The sequence below is a fragment of the Empidonax traillii genome, unplaced genomic scaffold (genome assembly GCF_003031625.1).
Source record: "Empidonax traillii isolate 1590-97213 ecotype Southwest subspecies unplaced genomic scaffold, ASM303162v1 scaffold716:size334641, whole genome shotgun sequence".
Taxonomy (NCBI): domain Eukaryota; kingdom Metazoa; phylum Chordata; class Aves; order Passeriformes; family Tyrannidae; genus Empidonax; species Empidonax traillii.
Window position 1 is genome coordinate 8147 of NW_020955909.1, and position 22161 is coordinate 30307.

General features: G+C 38.9%; 1 protein-coding gene across 1 annotated transcript; it reads left to right on the forward strand.

Annotated features, from left to right (window-relative positions):
• Nucleotides 1-1181: 1181 nt before the first annotated feature.
• LOC114065946 (pancreatic lipase-related protein 3-like) lies at nt 1182-12053 on the forward strand (the record flags this gene model as incomplete). The annotated part of the gene is made up of 9 exons (XM_027900241.1): nt 1182-1316; nt 2265-2373; nt 3562-3681; nt 3771-3893; nt 6170-6285; nt 7783-7912; nt 9277-9388; nt 11028-11192; nt 11990-12053. Coding segments are annotated over 9 exons (1074 nt in total), but the record flags the coding sequence as incomplete, so codon positions are not given.
• Between the last annotated feature and the right edge of the window lie 10108 nt (nt 12054-22161).

Sequence of the window (22161 nt, forward strand, 5' to 3'; positions counted from 1 at the left end):
AAAATCCCAGCCTGGATAAAATGCATTTGAAAACCCACCTGTGAATTCAATCAGCAGCTTTTCTTCCCGTTGCTCCCCAGATGTTTTCCCTAGTTGCTGGCTTTTGGAGAGGAACGTGCTTTGGCACGGCACAGTGCCACATCCTCCTTTTATGGGCGCAGCCCCGCCCCTCATGCACCTTTTATGGGCATATCTGGATAACAAGTATGTGCAGGGTATGTATGACATTTGTCTGATAGTCATTTTAGTTGTATTTGAAAGTCCAAATATCCACATCTTAAAATGTGGCTTAAAATTCCCATGTAAAATTTACACCTCTGTTCTCTTGTGAATTCAGGGAACGGGAACAAAACTCAGAATGAAACCCAGTTCCACGTGACCACCCTCTTGTTCCTAGCTATGAGTATAGTGCACTTCAGCCTTCTGCTGAATGCCTTTTTGATGCATTCACCTCCACAGGGAGAGCTGTAATTAATTGATTTTTCAATTCCTTGCTAATAACAAGGGTGGGAAAAAAACAGTAATTTTTCTCACCTCAGGAAAAAGGTCAAAATAAACATTTCAGTTTGAGTGAGACATTTGATCTAATAAAACCAAAAGGCTTTGTTTAGCAGATTGGTTTTATTTTACTCAGGCACATTTTAAAAATGAAATTGTTTCAGAATGAAAAAAGATCAGGAAGTTCCATTGGCAGAAGTATGTAAAGGAAAGATTTTGTTTAGAATTTATGAACTTTGAGGCTGAACAGTTCAAGCACGTGCACACAAATTTGAGAATCCTTTTATATGATCCAAACATAACAAATTTGAAGAATAGAACTTGGGCAATAAAAAAGAAGTCATACTATCCTCTTTTGGTAACTGGGATACTGTCATTAAGAGAAGTTGGTACCCTAAAGCCAACCAAGGCATCTGGAATGGAAAACAGAACTGAAGAAAGATTTGGTGTCCTTATACAGTGCTCAGATCACTGGCTCTATTCTGCCTCCTTGTGTTGATTTTCAGCATCAGTAGGAATTAATATACTAAAGGTGCCTTCACCAGTTGCATACACAAAGCTTGTTTTTTTGCTATAGCTAAAAGAAATACATTTGTTTATGTTATATATATCGTTAAGGACCTGCTACAATTGCAATTAATACCTGTTTTCTTCTTCTCTCCCCTTTTCTTGTTTTCCACCAGTTCATGTTTCGCACTGAAGACGTGAATTGCATTTTGACTGATTGGAGAGGAGGCTCCAGCGGTTTGTACACCGACGCAGTTAACAACGTCCGCATTGTGGGGGCTGAGCTGGAGTATCTGGTGAACTTTCTCGAGGTAAAAGTACCTATGGAATGTGAAAATTAGTTTACAGTCTGTATGGTAAAGCTTGCGTTCAGAGTGGCACCTTTAGTTTTGATTCAATAGAGCCAGGAAACACAGAGGTAGTTGGTAACATAACTGAAAGTGTCATTAAAGGGCTCTAATCCCACACAAATGGAAATACCTGCTTTAGCACCAGACCACAGATAAGCATGTCCCCAGAGGCTTACATGCCATGGTTGCTGAAAGTTTTTACTGGATAAGACATCAGATTGGAGACTGTCTAACAAAACTGGTAGGTCAAGAGTGGTAATTGAGGACCAATATGGTTAAAATATCCCTCTGTGGGTCATACATGCTGCGTTCTGAAGGAACTGAATTGCAGCAGAGAGAACTGACTCTCCTTCAGCTGCCAACATCAGCCTTCCCCTGCTGAAACTCAGCCGAGCCTGGCACACCAGCAGCATTCCTGGCATGGTCCTCCCCATCCTTAAGGACCTGTGAGGTGGAGCATTTCCATAACGGGATGCACACTAGATTCACACAGATGGTATGTCCTGACAAAGGCACAACTCCTCCACCACAGACTCCTATCCTGAACAGACAGACATGTTCAGGGGTGAGGCAATGAGGTCATTCATCTTTTGGAAAAGCAATCAGTTCAAATGTAGGGACTTATGTGCAGAAATTCCATCTTCCTTTTCTATCATAAAGGCCAGTTCCTTACAGAGGTAACTGCCTTCCAGAGGTGCAATATAAGAGAGGTGGGATGAGTGGGGAATTGCTTCTCTTTAGGTAGAGATCCCATTGCCCATAACTGTAACTTTCCACATAACACACTCGCCTCCATGCGAGTGTGCTCCCACTGCTCTGTCCATGTCCTGGCACTGCATGGGGCCATGATGCAGTTTAACAGACTCGTATCCCCACACTGGTTTTTTAACTTTCTGTACATCTTCACAGAAGGACTATGGCTACTCTCCTGCCAACATTCATTTCATCGGCCATAGCCTTGGAGCACATGTTGCAGGGGAGGCAGGGAGAAGGAAATCTGGCATTGGAAGAATCACAGGTACTGAAGCTATTCCTGCTGATGGAACTTTACACTTTCATGAAACTGAAGAGTCACTGCTTATTTATAAACACACAATACAGGCTGCAGTGTGCTGGTTTGTCATAAATAACAGCAACCAGCCAACATGATATCACACAAGTCATAGGATAAGCCATTCCTATGGAACACCAGCATTTCACATGTCAACATTCACAGCTCTGAGACAGGCTCAACTGCAGTGGATCAAAAAGGCTTAAGTGCCTGATTGGGGCTAAGTAGAGGTCACTTTTCACAGGTCACAGGGAAAAAAGATGTGCTACCCATACGTGCTACTCCCAGGGAGCACTAGATTATGATTTGTAATGATTTAGAGAATAAGAAGAGAATGTTGTATTGTTTGTGGAATAAAAGACCTATAAAACACTAGCAAAGCATTGTCATATTTGGTTTTAAAAACCCACTCTAACATGACTTTTCAGCAGTTCAGGAGTTTGAAAATCTGAAATGAAAAATTAACCCCCCTAGATAAGATGGTATAAAATCCCACCAGGATAAGATGGTAAATAGCCACAGACACCCTGAAAATGGAGAAAGCTGTTGGCCACACAGCCACACACACAGAGACACAGCATCCTGACACACTCACACATAGCTTTTTTAAAAGACTCACCATTTTCTGCTTTCCTTCTCCTCCAGTCAGTTCTTTTCTCTGCACAGACATTGGTTTGTCTAAGCCATGAACACAGTAAGTAGTTCACCTAAGCAGTTCAGGGAAACTGGGATAAGAGATGTATTTTCCTTATCTCCGAGGGGACCTCATTGACACTGACGGGCTACCATTTTCAACTAAGACCTTTTGGATTTGTGGCCAAATAAAATTTCTTAAACAAATCTACATGCTCAGAGTAACATACCAAGATTTCATATTTTTGCTAACATCCAAAAAAACCCAAAGTGAAAACTCAACAAACCTCTTTGTATAACATTTTCCCCCAAAAGTAAGCCAAGCAGCCATCATACTGTGCTGCAATGTCTCCAGTCCCTTCTTTATTAAAACTCTACTGTTTTGCTGGCTGCAAACCACAAAATGCATTTTTCCATGAGGAGTAAAGGCAGGAATGTAATGACATATAGTATACACACCCTGTATGTGATGATATACATACAGTATTATTTACTCAATCAGATGTATCTCCATTCGTTTAGGTTTGGATCCAGCTGGGCCTCTTTTCCAATACACTCCCACAATGGTTAGGCTGGATCCTTCAGATGCAAAATTTGTTGATATAATTCATACTCATGCTGGTCATCTTTTCTTTGACTTTGGTAAGTTTTCATCTAAAGGCTGACATGGACACATAGGTTGACCACAGTGTACCTGAGAGTGACCTACCTGGACTCATTATGCATTTCAGCTCCAGGGATTCTTCAGACTTGTGGCCACCTGGATTTTTACCCAAATGGTGGGAAGAAGATGCCAGGATGCTACCAGCTTCATGTACCTCCTGCAACTTGGAATGTCAATGACCTTATGAGAGGTAAATGTATTTTAAAGAAGTAATATCTCATTGGAAGATACAGTTAGAAATTAAGACTAGGATAAGGTAAAACCTTTTGAATGTTTATCTTATTTATGTAGCTCAGATTTGGGGGGGGGAGACAGTGCTCAAAAATGGAACATTTTTGAAACTCTGAAACACCCTCAAATTTTCTTTTATACTAACCAAGGCAAATTCCAGATAGAAAATTCAGTTAAAAAATGAAAAATTGTTCACCACAAGCTTTATAAGAGCCTGCCATTGTGCTGACAGACTGAGCTCAGCGGGAATTCCCCACATGAAGGACTGGTAAAATTTCATTTAAGGTCAATCCAAAAATGAGTATTTTAAAATCTGAGCTTCCCTTCTCCCTTGAAAGACATCACTCCCAATGTTACTGGGACTCATCCATGCCATTAAGCTTTAGTATCTTCAAAGGGAACTGTCCAAGGTTAGAAATATAAAAGATGATAAAATGCCTCTTCCATTAGTAATTCATGTTCTTCAAAGAAAGCTGGGTGGCTAATCAGAATTACCTTGGAATCCAGTACAGTAGTTCTAAAAAATCCTGTCTTCTGATCCTAACCTACAGAAATGAGAACATCTGTTCCTCACAGCTCAATGTTTTGAAATCCCTGCCACTAGTTAAATAATTGGCTTTCAAAAATGCTCTGTCTTAGAACTGATTAAGAACATAGTAACAAAAAGAACTGACAACTGTCTGTGCACAGTCATTTGGAACCAAAACACTTTCCAATTGAACTGCATAAAAATGTCTGAGTTTTCAGCACAAATAAATATTTTCGAGATACATTTCACAAGACTGTTTGCAATGTCTTGTCATGAAGGAGAAACAGCTCTATTGAACACAAGCAGATAGAATTGGTTGTTCATGCAGATCATAAAAACAGAGACAGCCTTAACTTCTTCCTCTTGGTTAAACCTTGCATTGTGTATTTCTGTTCTGTTTGGTAATAATAACATTTATGTAGTGCTTTTATGTATGAAGTGCTTTAGAAATAATATTTACTAATTTTTTTTTCTACAGTTTTTAATGCAGTAGGGAGAGTACAGCTCTCCCTATTAAGTGAATTTGGCACTAACACAAATTAAGCCAACTGTAAGAGCTGAGGGTTTTAAAGTTAAAAGCATAAGCCCTTATGAATTAAAGAAGGAGCTATGAAGAAAACATACTCAGGCAGCCTCGACAATGCAGATTATTATCAAGAAAAACATACAAGTACTTTTCAGAGGAGGTTTGGTGTGGTTTTTTTTTTTCTTTCCTTATGCAAAGAACAATGTGTCAATTGGTCAGCACCAACTGGTATAAGTTTAGGATGCATAAATATTGATAGTAGGGGTTCTGATTTCACTGTAAACTATGCCAGCTTGCAATTACTTCAGTGCCTCCAAGACTTCCCCCTGTGATTAGGTGAGCCCCCCTCCAACACGCTGAAGGAGAATAGGGCCTACTCTTATACAACCAACCTAACTTTAATATATTGTGTTTTGATGAAGGAGAGACTTCAGAGTCAAGGAAGACGACACTTTTTACAAGGGACCTAAACAGCATTTTCTTCTTTTCTTACTGCCTGCTTATAAATTTCACTCTGATGGGAAAATGTGATTGTTTAAAATAGTTCTGACAAAATCAAGAACACATTGCCATACATTTGGCTTTTCAGAGAATTTCACAGAATCTCTGTTACATTACTACAGATTTTCTAGATGTTAAAAACACTGAAAACTACTAAATTTAAAGTAATTACTACAATTACCTTTAATTCTAGATATTATTGGAAAATGTGGTTTTACAAAATAGCACGTAGTAGTAACTGTAAACAAATGAAAACTACTTCATAGTAACTACTGTTTGCCTTACAAAACCTAAGCTATGAATTCTTTCAGTCTTTGAAGTATCAAAAGGAAATTCTCCCAAATCCTCGTTTCTCATGCTAAAGTAAAAGTAGTTCAGCCCACATACAGGACAAGAGGCTGCACGAGTCCACCAAGCTTGGTGCATCTCCACCTCTGGTAGAATCCACCTCTTCCCCACTGAAAAAAGCATAAATACGCTTTTTTACTCTAAAACCAAATAATTCGCCCTTTGCATGTCCTTTAATTATCCCTTTTTTTTTTCTTTTAACCTGAGATGTCACTATTTGTGCAAATGTTTTTGAGAAAAAGTAACCAACAAATGTTGCTTTGGCATGGACTTTATGTTAGTGAATAGCTTTAACTGTTTTTCACATGTTGTTTGGGGTTTTTTTCCCCAGCATATAGAGCTATCGGATGTGGGCATAAAAGAAGTCTCCGGTATTACGCTGAGAGTATTATCACTCCAGATGGGTTTGTTGGGTATCAGTGTGAAACATACCGAGATTTTGTATTGGTAAGTATCAGGTTTATATTTATCTGAGGAGTTATAGCCCTACCTTTCTTCTCTTAGTAGTTTCTGGAACAACTTCTACATTCAGGATCATGGGATACATGGGGTGGCTGTGCAGAATTAATGACCACCTTCATTCAGACCACACTCAACACCAGGCAAATTTTAAAGCAGCAAACTTTAAAAAAATATCTAGAATAAAAAAGGACATGAAATATAAACACCAAAAACCATTACAAAGGGTGAGATGAAGAGGTGAATAAGAGGGTAATGGGAAAAAGTGTCTGGGCTCACCTGTTGGGTAGATCAGCAGTAAAGGTCCCTCTGGCTCAAGGAAGTCCATCTAAACCTGACGGAGCCCATCATGAAAAGGACAGCCCCTGGATTTCAGAAAAGCTTAACTGTATAAAAAATAAACATCCACAATATGTAAGGCAGGGGGGATATTTATCCAGCACAGCATTGCTTACACAGCTCTCAGGCAGTGCAAGAAAGAAGGCAGCATAATGTCCTGGTGTTTCATATCTGATGTAATTGGGCTTTATTGAACCGCTTCTGGCAATGCAACTGAGCACAGGCCAAGAAGGAAGACGTGTCTGATTTATTTCCATCTACTCCCAAAGGACAGATTGCAATAAGGCAAAAAATGTTGTTAACATTTATATCAATGTTGCCATGTAACTTGAAAGTTTGATGTCATTCAGGACTTGAAAACCTCAACCCTGTGCAACTTAGTAATGTTAGGGAAATGTTTTTTTTCCATTTCATAATAGACAAGTGATGATGATCATTTAGCTTTTTAGTCATCAAATGCACAAATAGCCAAAGATTCACAAATACCAGTTCCAACAGAATCTCCCATATATAAAACTAAACAATGTAAATATAAAAATGCTATTTTTCCCAACTGCAATAATCTGCTTTCATGTTTTTTTCTTTCTTCTTTTTTTTAATGGATGACAAACTCTTGATCTGATTGTCTGCTCTTTTTAATATATTAATTTCACTGAGGCTCTGCATGGGAATAAAGGCTGTAGAGCAGACAGAACAAATTCCAAAGTGAGAGTCTAAGTTCAGTATTCCTGAACTTAAATGTTTTTACTGTAAGAGTGAGATATCCAGCCTGACCTCCTTTGAAATATGGTTAACCGTCCTGTCACTAGCAGAAAACCTTTCAATGGACCCTGTGAAAGATAACCTGTATTTTACAGGCACAATGTGTGTTAAGGTATTTACTTATGGTCCCTGCAAAACCACAAGGAATTAGGACAGATTTTCAGCCTCTCCGATTTCCAATCAGATAAAATTACCTGGCTGACCATCTCAGCTTCTTTTTCCACCAAACCAATAAATATTGAATATATGATCTGAACTGAGAAGCAAGTACCTTTTCCAAAAAAAGGCTGGGGAAAAAGCTGAAATATGCTAATTTCTTAAGCTTTAAGAATTGAGATTAAAACAGAAAATGTCTTGTAATGCACACTGTTATTTTCCCTCCAGGGATACTGTTTCCCATGTCCAAAGGAAGGATGCCCACTGATGGGTCATTATGCTGATAAGTTTTTATATAAAACTGAAAAAGAACAACAAAAAGTTTATTTAAACACAGGGGCCTCCTCTCCTTATGCTCGTAAGTGCTCATTTTGGCTGGTGTATTCTAAAGTGGCAATTAATTATGTGTGAAAAAGGACCTTACACATCTGCAGAGAGCTGCTGGAGTTAATGAGTGGCACTCATTAACTAACAAATCTAGAATTTCAGGTATGTTAGGAACATGCAGTACCAGCATTATTTGGGAAAGCTGAGATAATTGTGGAAAGATATCAAATGATGCTCAACTTTCAGTTAAACTTGGTTATTACATCATAGCTTAGAAATTCTGTACAGATAAAGGTGGGAGGGATGCTATGCTGGAAGTGCATAATTTCAAATAGGAAACTGTTACAATTCTTTTATTGACAAAAATTTATTAAAATTTCAAAATAGTTTCATGAAGCTCATCAGGTCAAAATGTCAGGGAGTAATAAGAAATACAGGTTTAATTGGTATTAATGTAGAAGCAAACACAGAACTGGGAAATAAGAAAATTAATAAATAAATTGTAATTCATCGCAGGTGATCAAGTTAAAGGGTAATAAATGAGAGAGGGTCTTTAAGGTTTCTATTCACTAGACACTAAAATATAAAAGCAAAAATAAGAACAACAAAAAAATCTTATATTATACCTTCCTAAGAGCAAAAAGTAAAAAAGTTGGACTATAGAGAAGCATGCTATTTCTCCAGTCTGAATGAATACAGTGATTTCAACATTTACAAGCTGTTGAGTTTATAGTAATTATAGCCTGAAAGACAAACCTAACCTTATGATTGGGTGAAGAGATTCTTCTTTGAATAGTCTGAATTAAAGCCAGTATAAAAAAACTTTCCAACCCAGGTTGCTTGAAATCAATATGTGCTATTGCATCGAAGGCCCTTCTTCTGCCTTAGACAGACACGGGTGATGATACGATCTGAAAGCTTTTGGGATGTGACAGGTTTTAGAAAACCCCTAAACACTCAGAATCATTCTAGGAAAACAGAACGTTTTCTTTATTATGTCTGTAACACAGCAGTCCAGTGGGCCTCACTGCATAGCTGAGAGTTAACATGCTACTGATGCAACCCCTCAAATTGCTCATAAATGTAAGAAATTAAAAAATTAATAGTGAGGCCAAGTGGAAAAGTACAGCATTGACCACGACAATTAAATACTCAGCACATTCAGGAGGATGGCAAAGACTAGACCAGTAATTTTAAACCACTGTCAAGAAAATTAAAACTACCAGAATCACATGGAACATTTTCCTTAAAAAAAACAAAACATTTTTTTTTGCTTATAGGCACATTTGTGCAATCCTTTCCTTTCTCTGAAAGACATTGAAACATGCAAGAAATTTTGTCACTAAGAAAGAAATTTCCTTTACAACTATGATCCATTTGATTTTGCTTTCAAAGGCTGGAGAAAAGAGATACATGTCAAAGTATGTGCAACAGAAATCACGAAGGGAAATATAGATGTCGCCTTGACTGGAACTAATGGGATCAGGAAAAAATACACAATTGACAAGTAAGTTTAATATGACTGTTGAAAAAAAGGCTCTATCTTTGTTGTCATATTGCATTTATATACAGCTATTTTTACATGCCTCATCTTGTTCTATTGTGTCTGCGATTTACACTAGTAATAAAAGTAGCTGGTAAGTGGTTGAAGTTCCCCGTGCTACAGATTGTGGTAAAAATCTGTCTGCTGGTCTCTCTTGCTCTGTATTTTCTTTTGTTTTCTGAGGTTGATGGTTAGCATGGCTAATTGGGCAAGAGCAAAAAGCTCTGTGGCTACTTCTGGACTCAAACACGATACAGTGTTCTCTGAGAAGACAAAGAGCTGTGTGATGTACAGTCATTTAATTACCCCCTCCTCTGGGGAGTATTTGAGTAAGAGAATTGCAGCTTTCTTATGAACTGTGCTGGAATATGGATTCCTGTCCACTCCACCTGGATTCTTCCAATAAATGTGAATTTAAATCTCAATAAACAGACCCTGGGCAGGAACATAGCTTAAAATTATAAAACCAACCTCCTCTGTGCTTGAAACAGCCCCCTTACTGGTCTGTACCAGGAGTATTTTTGGCTATAAATACCCAACTGCAACAATACACTTACAGATAATTTCTAGGTTAATGTAATGTGCGTTCTGTTATAGTGAACAGTGATGCCACAGAAGGCACAAATTTAAACTGTAATTTTCAATTTTCTTCATGGTTGAGAGAAAAGCCAGAAACACTGACCGAACTTTGTGACTTGGATTTATGTGAGAAAGGAATCTTATTTTCCAAAAATAACGTACAGAATAAACCATGGCAATACTGACAAGGGATGTACTAACTAATATAGTGTTTCCATCCTGAGAGGCACAGGAATTCAAGCAGCTGTGTAATTTGCATACATATAGAGGTCCCTCTGAGTAGTTATCACAATCACCTGTAAGCAGGAATGTTGTTTCCTGTGTTTTGCCAGGTAAGATTAATAATGAGACTTTGTGTCCTTCACCAATTTGCCTAGCTGGTATCTTTACCCCAGAGTTCAGCCAAAGGGGGAAAAAATTACATTTAGTCCTCAGAACTTCCCCCAGCTACTCAGGATAAATAATTTTGGGAGAGATGAGGTAGACTCAGCACCACGATAATAGCTTCAGGGAAGCCAAAAAATTGCAATACTATTGTGGAGGAAGAAATCAACCAAAATGTCAAGAATACATTCTTTTCTAATTCTTACAAAAAGGATTAAGTGAAAAGTTCATTATGAATACATATAAATATATATATATATATATACACACATATATATGTGATACATGGCTTGCATGACTAGTCACAGAGAGGTCAGCATTTGATGTTTCTGGACCCGAGACATGATCTGCTACTGCTAGAGCTGGAAGATTCAGATCTGTGTGATCTGGTTTTGCATAACAGTTCTGTATGTTCCCCAAGGAACACATACTCTAAGAACATGCCTTAAGCTAAAATTTTGCCTGACTTCCCTGATTTGTAACTCTATAAAAAAAAAAGTAATAAAATGTTAACACTAGTATTCAAAGCTCAACTCAAGCATCCCACAGCTCATCTTCCTTACTGCCTGTACTGTAGTGGTTTTTTCCCCCTCATTTGTGTAGAACACTGAGCATCACTTTTGTGCTTTTATTTTGGCAGGGGAACTTTCCAACCAGGCAACACATACTTGAACTATATTGATACAGAAATTTCTGGGAACATTTCAAAAGTTGAGTTTCTCTGGAAAAGGCATCTGGGTCATATAGACAGGGGCTGCATGGGAGCTGAAGAAGTCACAATAATATCTGGGGAAAATGGAAATAGGTAAATACACAACCTAATTATCTGTGGGTGAGGAGAGATACAAGTGGGGAGGGAGGGGAATGACAACCAACTAGCCAAGAAAAAAAAAAAAGGGGGAAAAAAAAAAAAAGGAAAAAAATACACCAAACACCTTTGCATGGTATTGTGTTCCTTAAAGCAAGACCTTTCCAAAAATCAGAGATGTCAAATCTGAAATTCAGAGAGGGGCTGTAGCCCTGCACTAGTAAGAAATGTAGGAGTTTTTCTCCTAAATTACAGTTTCATGTGCCTACATCTCTATTGACAGAGCACACCAGAAACACCTCTGTAGAGTACGACACCGTACTTGCCTGGGCAGGGTACCCTCCACTGACTCCAACCTCAGCCATGGACCTGGCACCCACTGGCATCTGCAGGACATTAGACACACTTTTGTAGCACACCTCTTGTTTAGTTTTAACCCAAATTATCTGATGCTGATGCATCCACACCACTCTGTCACATAATCCCAAGCGCAGTAAATGGGGGAAATGGAATGAGCAATTCCCTTCAAAAACACACTCCTGTCCCAAATTAAAATGCTAATGGAGTGTGGGCATAAAGGCAAACACATTCTAAAATTTAATAATTAGTCATTAATTAGTAATTCTTAAAAAAAAATTTCATAACACACGCTTTATGTTCTCAGTCCACTGGAACTCATGTTTTGCCTGACACGAAGGGAAGAGGAAGGATTTCTATTGATTCTGTTAGGCTGCTGCTAAGAAAATGGCCATTGTACTGAAAAATATTTCCTTAAACTCTTCCCCCCTTGGCAGGTCTGTGTTCTGTGGGTGTGGGACCGTGCAGCCGAGCATGTGGCAAGCCCTGGCAGTTTGCTGAGGCTGAGCCAGGAATGCCGTGGTTGTCCACTGTGGCAACAGTCACCATCTGGAAGAGGACACTTCAGTCAGCAGCAAACGATTAACAAGGTTCCCTTGGTAGATTCTGAACAGTTTGTCTAGCCCATTACGTGAGCTGTATTTCCAAGACAGTGTTGTCAGCTTTTCTCCATACAGGCAAGTTACACTCCTTTGATTTGTAATTACAACGACAGCTAACATGTGTGTTACCAGGTCCCATTTGAAACCCTATCGTCTTAGGAAGAGCACCCAAAGAGAAGCAATTAAAAAAAAAAAATTAGGGGGAGAAAAAAGAAGCATAGATAGATAAAATTAATTAAAAGTGTATACTTACTCGTTCAGGAAAAAGATACTTGCATGCTTTTAGAAGCATCTAATTGCTTCTATGTCTTCAAGCGAGATTACGTCTTCAAGTAAGGAGTTTGAGGAATTATTTTAAATATAAAAATAAGCAGAGTTTGAATAGTGCTATCTGACATGTCCTGCCTCCCTGAGGAACACTTTTAAGCAATATTTTAGCAGCACAACCAAAAGACTGCTTAGGAGCTGGGATTATGTATCAAGTTGTACAGAGGAACTCTACTATTAAATTCCCCATGCACTGGGCAGGACAGCTTAAGGTACAGCAAAATATTTGATTGTTGCCTTTTCCTGGGGAAAAACTCATTCATGAGAGCTCTGCTGAACGCTGGGTCAGCTGGGATGCTCTCAAAACTGATTTGTACTATCGAGGAACTTGAATTTTCTGGCAGTCTTCAATATGTAACTATTTTTTTTTTACCAGTGAAGCTGAATTTTCCACCTGTACTTTGCCTTTGTGAAGATGCTTAAGTCAGGCTTGAGCTACATTATTTGCATTAGCATTGCCACTCCAAATTTGTTAGCATTTTGACTGTACTGATTAACAAAACCAGAGTAGCCAGAGTTATCAGCATCAGCCAAAATAAGCTAAGGTTGTTTTTGTTTCAACACAAGCTACCCACAAAAATTCTTTGAGTTTTTAATTACCCTAAGACATTCAACTAATTTTTACATCTGATGTAAGGTTTGTCATTCGGGTGCAGAAATTATGTCTCTCAATTATGTTGGCTAACTGTGTTCTGTCCCGTCCTAACAACAATATTCCAGAATATTTCCAGTGGGGTTTACCAAAAGGTATTGATGACGTGTCACCCAAGGCTAAATGTTAGTGATGAACAAGTGTGTTTCAAATTAGGCAGCAATAATTTTGAGATGTCAGAACCCTGTCACCTCCTGTGAAGTTTGCTGAAGGAGCTTGCTTAGGACATTTGACAAATCAGCTGTCTGCCTTCTCAGACTCACTGCTTCTGTGCCCTTACCATCTCCAGGTGAGCAGAGTAGGATCCAGAAATTGTCTCCAGCAGGAAATTCATCCTTCTTTACCCCTTGGCAAGATGCCCTTTCTGAGCAAGAAGGGATTCCCCTCTTCTGTGCTCCCCTGGAGACAAACAAAACATTTTGTACTTATACACAGTTGGGAAATATCTGCAGCCAGTATTACAACATCTTTAACATCCTCTGTAAATCACGTGTGGTTTTCTGCCCCACAATTGCACAAGTTAAAAGAGACTCAGAGAGGGAAAAAGAAAGACTTGTTTTGCCTTTCTTACAGTCAGGAACTGAAGCAAAATAAATGTAAATCACAAAAAATTGTTCAGCAGGGCCAAGAACTGGATTTAATAACATGAGACAGGAGTGTGATCAGTGCCATGTAGGGCATCGCTTCTCACAGAGCAGAAGCAATGTCCCCTTGAACTCAAGAATTTCCTAAAGCCCATCCCCTCTTGTCTCCATACTTGACTGTGCTACTTTTGCAGTTCTAAAAACTAACTTGATATTTTTATGAATAATACCTCATTTCCAAATACAAGTTTCATTTTGTTTCTTTTAAAACTATTGGTTTCAACAACATTCTGACAAAACAAGACAGTTCATATGGGCTGATGACTTGTGCTATAGGTGTGGTACAGATAATTAGACCACTTAAAAATATGCATTTTCTCACCCAATAATTTCAGCTAAAAATAAAATATTGCATTAATTTCTTCCCGTTGTGTTGTCCTGTTTTCATTTTTGTGATATGCTATTTCTTGACTTCATTTTTATTCTTTGGTATAGTTGACATTAACACTGCATTTCTTTGCTAATATATTTTTAGACAAAGCAAGAGATTTATTTTTGTGAGCTAAAGGTGAAAAAAACCCACATTGACATCAGCTGTATGTGCTGGTAGCAAATAGTCTTCTTCCTTGTTTCTTTCTGTATTTTAAAATTAGAATTCATTTATTAATGTTACTTGTATGAAATCTTTGGATACTATTATTTTGTATTAATAAGCTACTAAAAAAAATGCAAGTGTTTGATATTTCATCAGACAATCTGCCTTTGACTAACCTGGAACAGGTAATTCTTTCATGTCTTTACAACAGGGTAGGCCAGCTTTCAGAATAATTTAAATTGCATCTTTAAAATGTCAAGTGAGATGTACCACCTCATGCATAAGATCACATGGCCTAGGATTAAGTCTGTTTTCCCAGTTCCATTCTTGCAGGGACATCTCCCCCCTCCCTTCTCTTCCATTTCCTTCTCGATATTTTCATAGCAGAATTATTTACTGTGATAAACTATATATATTTTTAGAGAGATTGTTTTTGTTAAGCTTACTAACACTTCAGGCTATGGATGTGCGATTTCTATATGTATTTTTCTCATAGCTGTTAAGGGTACATATATACATTTTAAAGGGTTTTTTTTAAGCTTAGTAAAACTTCATATGCAATATGCATTCCCCACGTAACTGTGGAATGCTGTTAACAAACTGCCGTTTGTTCCCAAGGTTGATAATGAAAGGGGGGTAGTCTGACCCTGTAATTTAAAGTACCCTGATAACATCATCCAAGGCCACAACCTGGAGACACTAAGAGGCTCCCCCTAAACAAGGAGTCAAAAGTGATTTAGGAATGTGATAAGCCTGGGAGGGGAGGAGAATACCTTTTAAATGCGCATATTCCAAGCTGGGGTCATCTACCGAACACAGAGGAAGAGGAGAAATCTTCCTCACGAAGACCCCGGCCCACCGACGCTGGGAAACACTGCCCAGGAACATGTATGGGAAAAACTTTGCAACGGAGCATGTGCAAAGAGCACATGCCCGGGACTATGTATAAATAAGAACCTAGGTACTGAGCATGTCTGGACGGGAACCCAGAGGGTTCAAAAGGAGGAATTGAGAGGTCGAGAGCGGGCGAGCTGTGTGAGAATTTATGTTCTAGCAGCCCCCGGTGCGCCGTAATTGTGCATCTACCGATTACTAATAAATTGGCTTGTTAATTTGCATTAGCCTTCTCAATTTCTTTAAACCATCGCTAGTAACTTATAACATTTACCTACAGTTCCAACTCCATTCATTTAGTGCAACTTACTGATTTTTCCTACAGCAGGCTCCAATTCTCAAGTATGTGTCTGTTTATAGAAAGTAAAATAAAAACTTAGGAAAGGAATTTTGCTGAGACTTTAGTGTAGTCAAGGTATTCTTGTGTAACTCCTGGCTCTAACAGTCATGTTTGTCAGGCTCCTAGGACAGAAGCAAAACAAAAGAACTTTGTGCATGTCCAACATTTGAGTATTTTTCCAAAACCAAAGCTGACTGGAGTAGCAGTTGCCATTGGGAGAGTAAAGAATTGGTCTATCATGGACCTATCAGTAAATCCATCTGAAGGGGCTCACTACAAAACTTTTGGCTCTCTTATTCTTCTTTCATCATAACATGGTATCAGGGACTTTGTAATTTCAAATAGATTCCAAACTGCTATAAGTTGTTCTGTTTCCAATACTTAGGAAGCAGAAGCTGATAACATGTGCACATCTATTTTTATGGCATATTTCCAAGATAAAACAGAGCCAGTAATCTGCTCTGTAACTAGTAAGGGTAGAAAAACTTACAGAGAGAACATGCATCATCCCCAGCCCTTGCACAAACAGAGCACACCCACGTTGCTGTGCTGCGGGAACACACACCTCCCTCCCCTCCCTGCCACCGCGGGGCTGGATGGGGCGAATGCCTTGCAACACCGGAAGCATAAACAATATGTGAAAATGCAGGCTGGCAGTGGTGTCAGTCTCCTGTCCATCCCGTAATTTTTTCCTTTCTTGTGATGCCAGAAAAGCTTAGGGCCAAATGCAGATGTCCAGAGTCCTAGATTACTAGCTTTGTTCTGAGCCCTAGGCTGTGCAGAGCTTCTCAGAGCCGTGCTTTTATCCACCTACTCATTCATAATTTGCATTTGCCTTTCAATTTCCAACGCAAATCTACAGTTAGTGCCTTTTATTTCACCTGATTCTTTCAAATGAGTTAATATCCCAACATTAATAGGACATAAAGCATTTAGAATAATGAACCCTCTTCCCTTTAATTCTGCCCATTACTTGTAAAGAATGTCTGGCTGTCCTTACTGACTCCTCTCTGCCTTTCGTTACTTTCATCAGCTACTCCATAAATCTCCAGCTCACAAACCAATAGTTAACATTATCTTTGCTTACTTTGACTGATTTAATTAACTATCAGTATGTATCATGGAAGATTGTGAATATTCCCTTTTTTACTGTTGTGTGATACTGGAAAGGATACACAAGGCAAATTGGTTTTGTCTCTATTCAGTATAAAATTTCTTCACTGACTAGTGAGGAAAACATTGCAGTTAGACAATAGAAATATCAAGAGAGAGTCTTTTATTCATGGCTCTGCCACTCAGGGACTACTGGTAAGATCCTCCAAGGAGCTGAGTGGTCTTTGTCTATACATATTGACAATTCTCAAGGGGATGGAATAAACAAAGCTGCTTCCAGATGACCTCCACCCAAGGTAAGAAATTCATTAACCATCTTCAATCTAATATTGAAATGAGAGAGAAAAATATCGGGTTTACAATTTTATAGACTTGTCTTTCTGTGAAAGCCTCAGGAATTTATGTACTGCTGCACTTGAAACACAGTTTCTGAGATTTCTTTGGAGAACATGATTCTCAGTGAGTGTTTTGATTCTCTTTTTCATACCTATGTGAAGGCCACTACTACCAAAATGCATTTATGTTTTTGATAATTCTCAACCACTGGATGGGTTCACTTGCATATTGTCAGAGGAAACTGCCAGACTTTTCTTCCTGCTCAAAAAAACCCATTGCTCCTCTTAAGACATGAAAATGGGCCCAGAAAAATGGACCATTCCTAAAAGGAGCTAGATATCAAAACCCTCTAACACAGGTTAGAGATTATTTTTATTGTTAATTCTGGCTTGTCATGCTGGCCTACATTAATTTAATCTGCACAACTGTGTATTCCCTCTGAAATACACTGTCATTGAAACTCAGTGGCACTGTTTCAGCACTCACACACAAAGACTAATTCTGTGAAAAGAACAGCAAAATATTTGAGCATATCCATCAATCCTGGTCCCCTAAAAATATTTAAAAGGGATCTGACTGCCACACAAAGATGTCCATCAGTTTCTGAAGACGTTTCATAATAAATAGAGGCACCAGTTTCACTGGCTGCTTTCCTTTTAACTCACGTGCCAGAATTCTGACAAATGGGGCACATGTAGGCACATTACATTCCTTATCTCTTTTCTTTGGCTCCCCAAACTCATTCCTCCCCAGACTTGTCTAATGAGCTACATTGTTCTGAGGAGATATGTGTGCCACAACTGCTGCCGAATTTCCATCTTCCAGTCAGTGAACCCAGACCAGAGTGTTGATAATTTTTTTTTTAGTTCTGTCTTATCTGAAATTACATACATGTCTTCAGTGTAGGCAGCAATTAAACAAGAGATCCAGTACCTTACCAGCCACTGCTCCCTCCACATTCCTCTGAAACTTCTTTCGAATTACTGTCTTTGTATATGGCACTGTCTTGCACCACTTTACCAACAAGAACAAGGTGTTATTTCTGAAATTATATCTTCTTTCAGGCAATGCACATACCTCAAGACCACAAATTGACTCCTTATGTGAACCTCAGGTTCAGCCCAAGTTACTTCCTACCCTCAGGCACTTGAATCACTCTTGTATAAGGATGACAGTCACTCCTGTACAATTGCCTGAGCAGGTGATTGTGGCAGCACCCGTCCTGTAGATAGCAGTGCAGGGACTTGAGGTCTTGCCCAGATGCTGGAAAAACTGGGTTCTGACATAGCTGTGGCTCACAGCCTCCAGAGCACAGAAGAGAATCGGAGATTTACATGATGGACAAGTCATGAAAAGATAAATGATGTAATTATCATTATCCTATCCTTCTCCTGAAACAATTCTGAAGGAAAGTGGCTGTGATTTCTCTCATCTAAGTGGATCACACTATTGTAACCATATGTCAGTTATATTCAAGCATGCCAGGTGATAAGAAAGCTTGGTACAGAGATACATAATTTGTGAATCCCACATGGCCTTATCATTAGTCAAGATGGTAGTGGGAAGCCAAAGACTAGAAAAAGCTATTAAATGCTCATATACCTATACTGTCATTAAGTTGTAAGACTATTTTTCCTTACTCCCATCTTTCTAAAAGAAATTATAAAAAAAAAGTTTAAAAATTAATAAGCAGGTTTGATTATATGAAAATGTACAAGAGTTTGTTTTAACAAGGCATGTACATCAGACATCAATCAAACAGATAGCTGGTGACTTCTAGAGGGGGACACAGAGCAAGGAAATTAAGCTCCTGTTCTGAACTCCCCAGCAGCGGTGGGTCAGTCCATTACCTGTAACATGAGCTTACAATAACCAGGTAACTCAGGAAAGCATTTCACGACTCTTACAAATATTATGTACAATAACCCCTCTGATGGCTCAGATGGACTCTTCTTGCTTTTCTTCAAACTAACAAAACTTCAAGAGGTGAAAATTTTGATGAATTAGATATGACCAAGGCCAAGAAATGGTAACATCTGTTACATCCAGCAGCAAGGGTATCATTCTTACAAAGGTTCTCACTCACCCACACCAAGCCTATAATCAGAGGCTGTGTGGGCAGGTCTGCTCCTATTGCTGTGGGACTGATTCCAATTGAAAAGGGCCAGTAGCAACCAGGATTGGACAGGGAGCAGACTGAACGGAGCTTGCAAAGCAGCAACCCCTTCTGCATTCAGAGTGGTAAGTGGATGAAAAACTGGTGGGGTTTGGGGTCAAGTGTCTATACTAACTGCTGCTTGGGGCTGGAGGACTGTATGAACTGACAGGCTGAATGGTCTGGTCTGAGTCAACATGCAAAAAGCAAACAGCAGAACTCAGAGTGATCCTGAGGAGAAAGAGACCTTGGCAGCAGCTGCAAGGCTTAAAACTTTTCAATTCCAGGAAATCCCAGTCGGGGACGAGAATTTCTGGGCTGTGATAACATAGTGCAGCTAGCAAAATGGGGTGGATTCAGTGGGGCTAAGGTAATTTAAGACTGAATATATTCCTATGTTTTTAAAGGAAGAACAAAATGACAGCATTTCCAGATGGTATCTGGACTTTTTTTTATTTTTAAGGCAAAATGCATGAGAAGACAAATAACAGCAGATATGAAAAAGGAGGATAAAATAGGCTACATATTTAAACATTCTTAGGAGCACTGCAAATTTGAAGGGAGAATGGAAATGAGGAAGAATTATAGAGCTGTTATGTGGAAGGATATTGAAAAGGAGACATTTTTTGTTAGACTACTGTACATAGAGACTTGAACTAGTCACTGGCAAGGGTTAGTCAGCACTGAAGAAATGGCAAAAGGCCTGGTCTTGGAGTTGACTAAATTTAGAAGCAGCCTAATCATGAAGACAAACAGTGGAGATCATCCTGGAAAGACAGACTAGTGGCCAAGTGGTAGCTACAAGTCAGCTGAAAGCTCCCTATAGTTACTCAGAATTGGCACAGCCACTTCCCAAAACAGAATCATGTTTTTTGTTGGTTTGTTTTGGTTTTTTATGATGCTTGTACTAGGATTAAATTAGCATAATTGTCTATGTAAATTTGAATGTATGAATACCAGTATAAGGTCAAGGTGAAAACCCTATTATTTAGGAAATATAAGCAAATACTGAACAGTAAGAAGACAAGGACTTACTATTTTATTACCCTACAGTTTCTTTAGATTGTTCACCATTTCTAAGAAACTGACCTAAAAACCTGAAAAGTCTAAACATTACAGCACCATCCAAAATACTTACTAACCTTTTATTGGAGTGCTTCCCACATTAAATGCCTCAAGAATATAATTTGCATCCCTATTCTGACTCATTCAGGTCAATGCCCTAGTCCACAGTTTCAGATTCAGTTTAAGAGGTCAGTTGACACTCAGAAAACTCCATTACCCAGACCAGACAACCTGTGTGAGCCCTGCCTTGCCTTAGGTATTACCTTGTATTGAGTGGTTTGAAGGAAGAAAATCTACAAAAGGTTCTGAACATCTTTGATCTGCTACAAAATTGATTTCTCTAAAGTTAAATTTGTTAAGACCAGTTACCTCCTGGAGAACTTCACTGTACCTACAAGCTGATGAGCAAGCAGGAAAGGAGACTGGCTAATGCCAAGATGCTCTTTTACTTATTTATCCTTATTTGTATTGAAGCAGAGCCAAAGAGCCTTCATCCAGAATCAGGACCTTACTCTGGTCTATTCATGGGGAGGAGCTGGAAGTTAAATTAGGTCTTTTAACAACGCAAATTACTCTACTTGAATTAGTACACCATATCACCAGCATTTTGCTCAGTACTGTGCACACCAGTTTTCTGTATTTGATAGTCTGGACAAATAGTATGCCTGAGCAGGGGCTGTGCCTAGGAAAGATAGTATTCTTTGTATACATCTATAGAACAAGATGAACAACAAAATTACAGTCCAAGAAAACAACCCCCACAATCATATTTTACTCTCAGGTATTTGCATATGGGTAAATACATACATGATCTCCTTAAGGAGGCCGAAAGGTACCGTAGTAGATTTTTTCCCTTAGTTTCTTTTACCATTTTGAGTCATGTTCAATACTTGGGTGTGCAATTAGCAAGCATTCTCTAAATGCTCAGGGTCAAAGCCTTACAAGAATTAGCTGAGAGAATATGAAATTTAACCAGCAACTTCTATACCCAAGGCTTATTTGCTACATTCTGGATGAGTTCTTCTTCCTTGTGTTGCCTTTACACTTTTAACTGAGCTCTGAGCCATACTACTGAAAAATTCAAAAGGCTAAAATAAAAGAGTGGAAAGACAGAACTGCAAAAATGTTCTTTGTTCAAGGACAGTGCCGGTGCAGGAAATAGAGGAAGTACTATTGGAGTGATAAGGCAAGAAAAAAGGGAAAAAAAATTAATAAACCAAAAAGACCTGGCAGAAGGTGAAGAACTTAAATTTCAGTACTGAAGGGGGAAAACTAGACTTGAAAATTGGGAAGACAGCATAAGATTAAAAGGACAGCAGGTGCCATGCTTAGCCTTGTTAACAGCTGAAAGTGAGCCAGCACTGCAGATGGGTGCTACTGAAGGGGCTATTTCTGCTCTAAAGCTGCTTGCTTTGCACTGTATGATATTAACAAAGGCTGTTTCCTACCTCAGCATAGACTGCTGAGGTGAGACAGTAACTTCCCATTTTGCCTCCTTGAAACACAGGACAAGGAAGTGGAAGGCACTGTCCACTCCCTCGTCCATGCCACTTCTCACTGTCACAGGAAATTAGATAAAACTCCATATTAAAACCAGCTCTGTTTTGCCCAGTGCGTCCAGCTGTGTGGCTATTTCAGGAAAACACACTGGATTTCATTTTTCCATGGCTACTTCTTGTTCCACCACTGCTGCTTGGCTAACTATCACAGCTCCTCTTGTGGTCTCAGGTTGTATGGCTGGGGAAAAAACATTTACACTCTGAGCCCTTGCACCCCTAAACTGAAAAGTCCTCTTTCCACTTCTTTGCTATTCTCATGATGATGCAAGAAGACTTTGTTTTAGTCTTCTCTCTTTTTTCAATATGCCTGTTGAAATGTGCATGCAGCACCAATGAAACCTCTGTGCTCTTTAAAAAATAGCTCCATCTATGTATTGAATACAATAT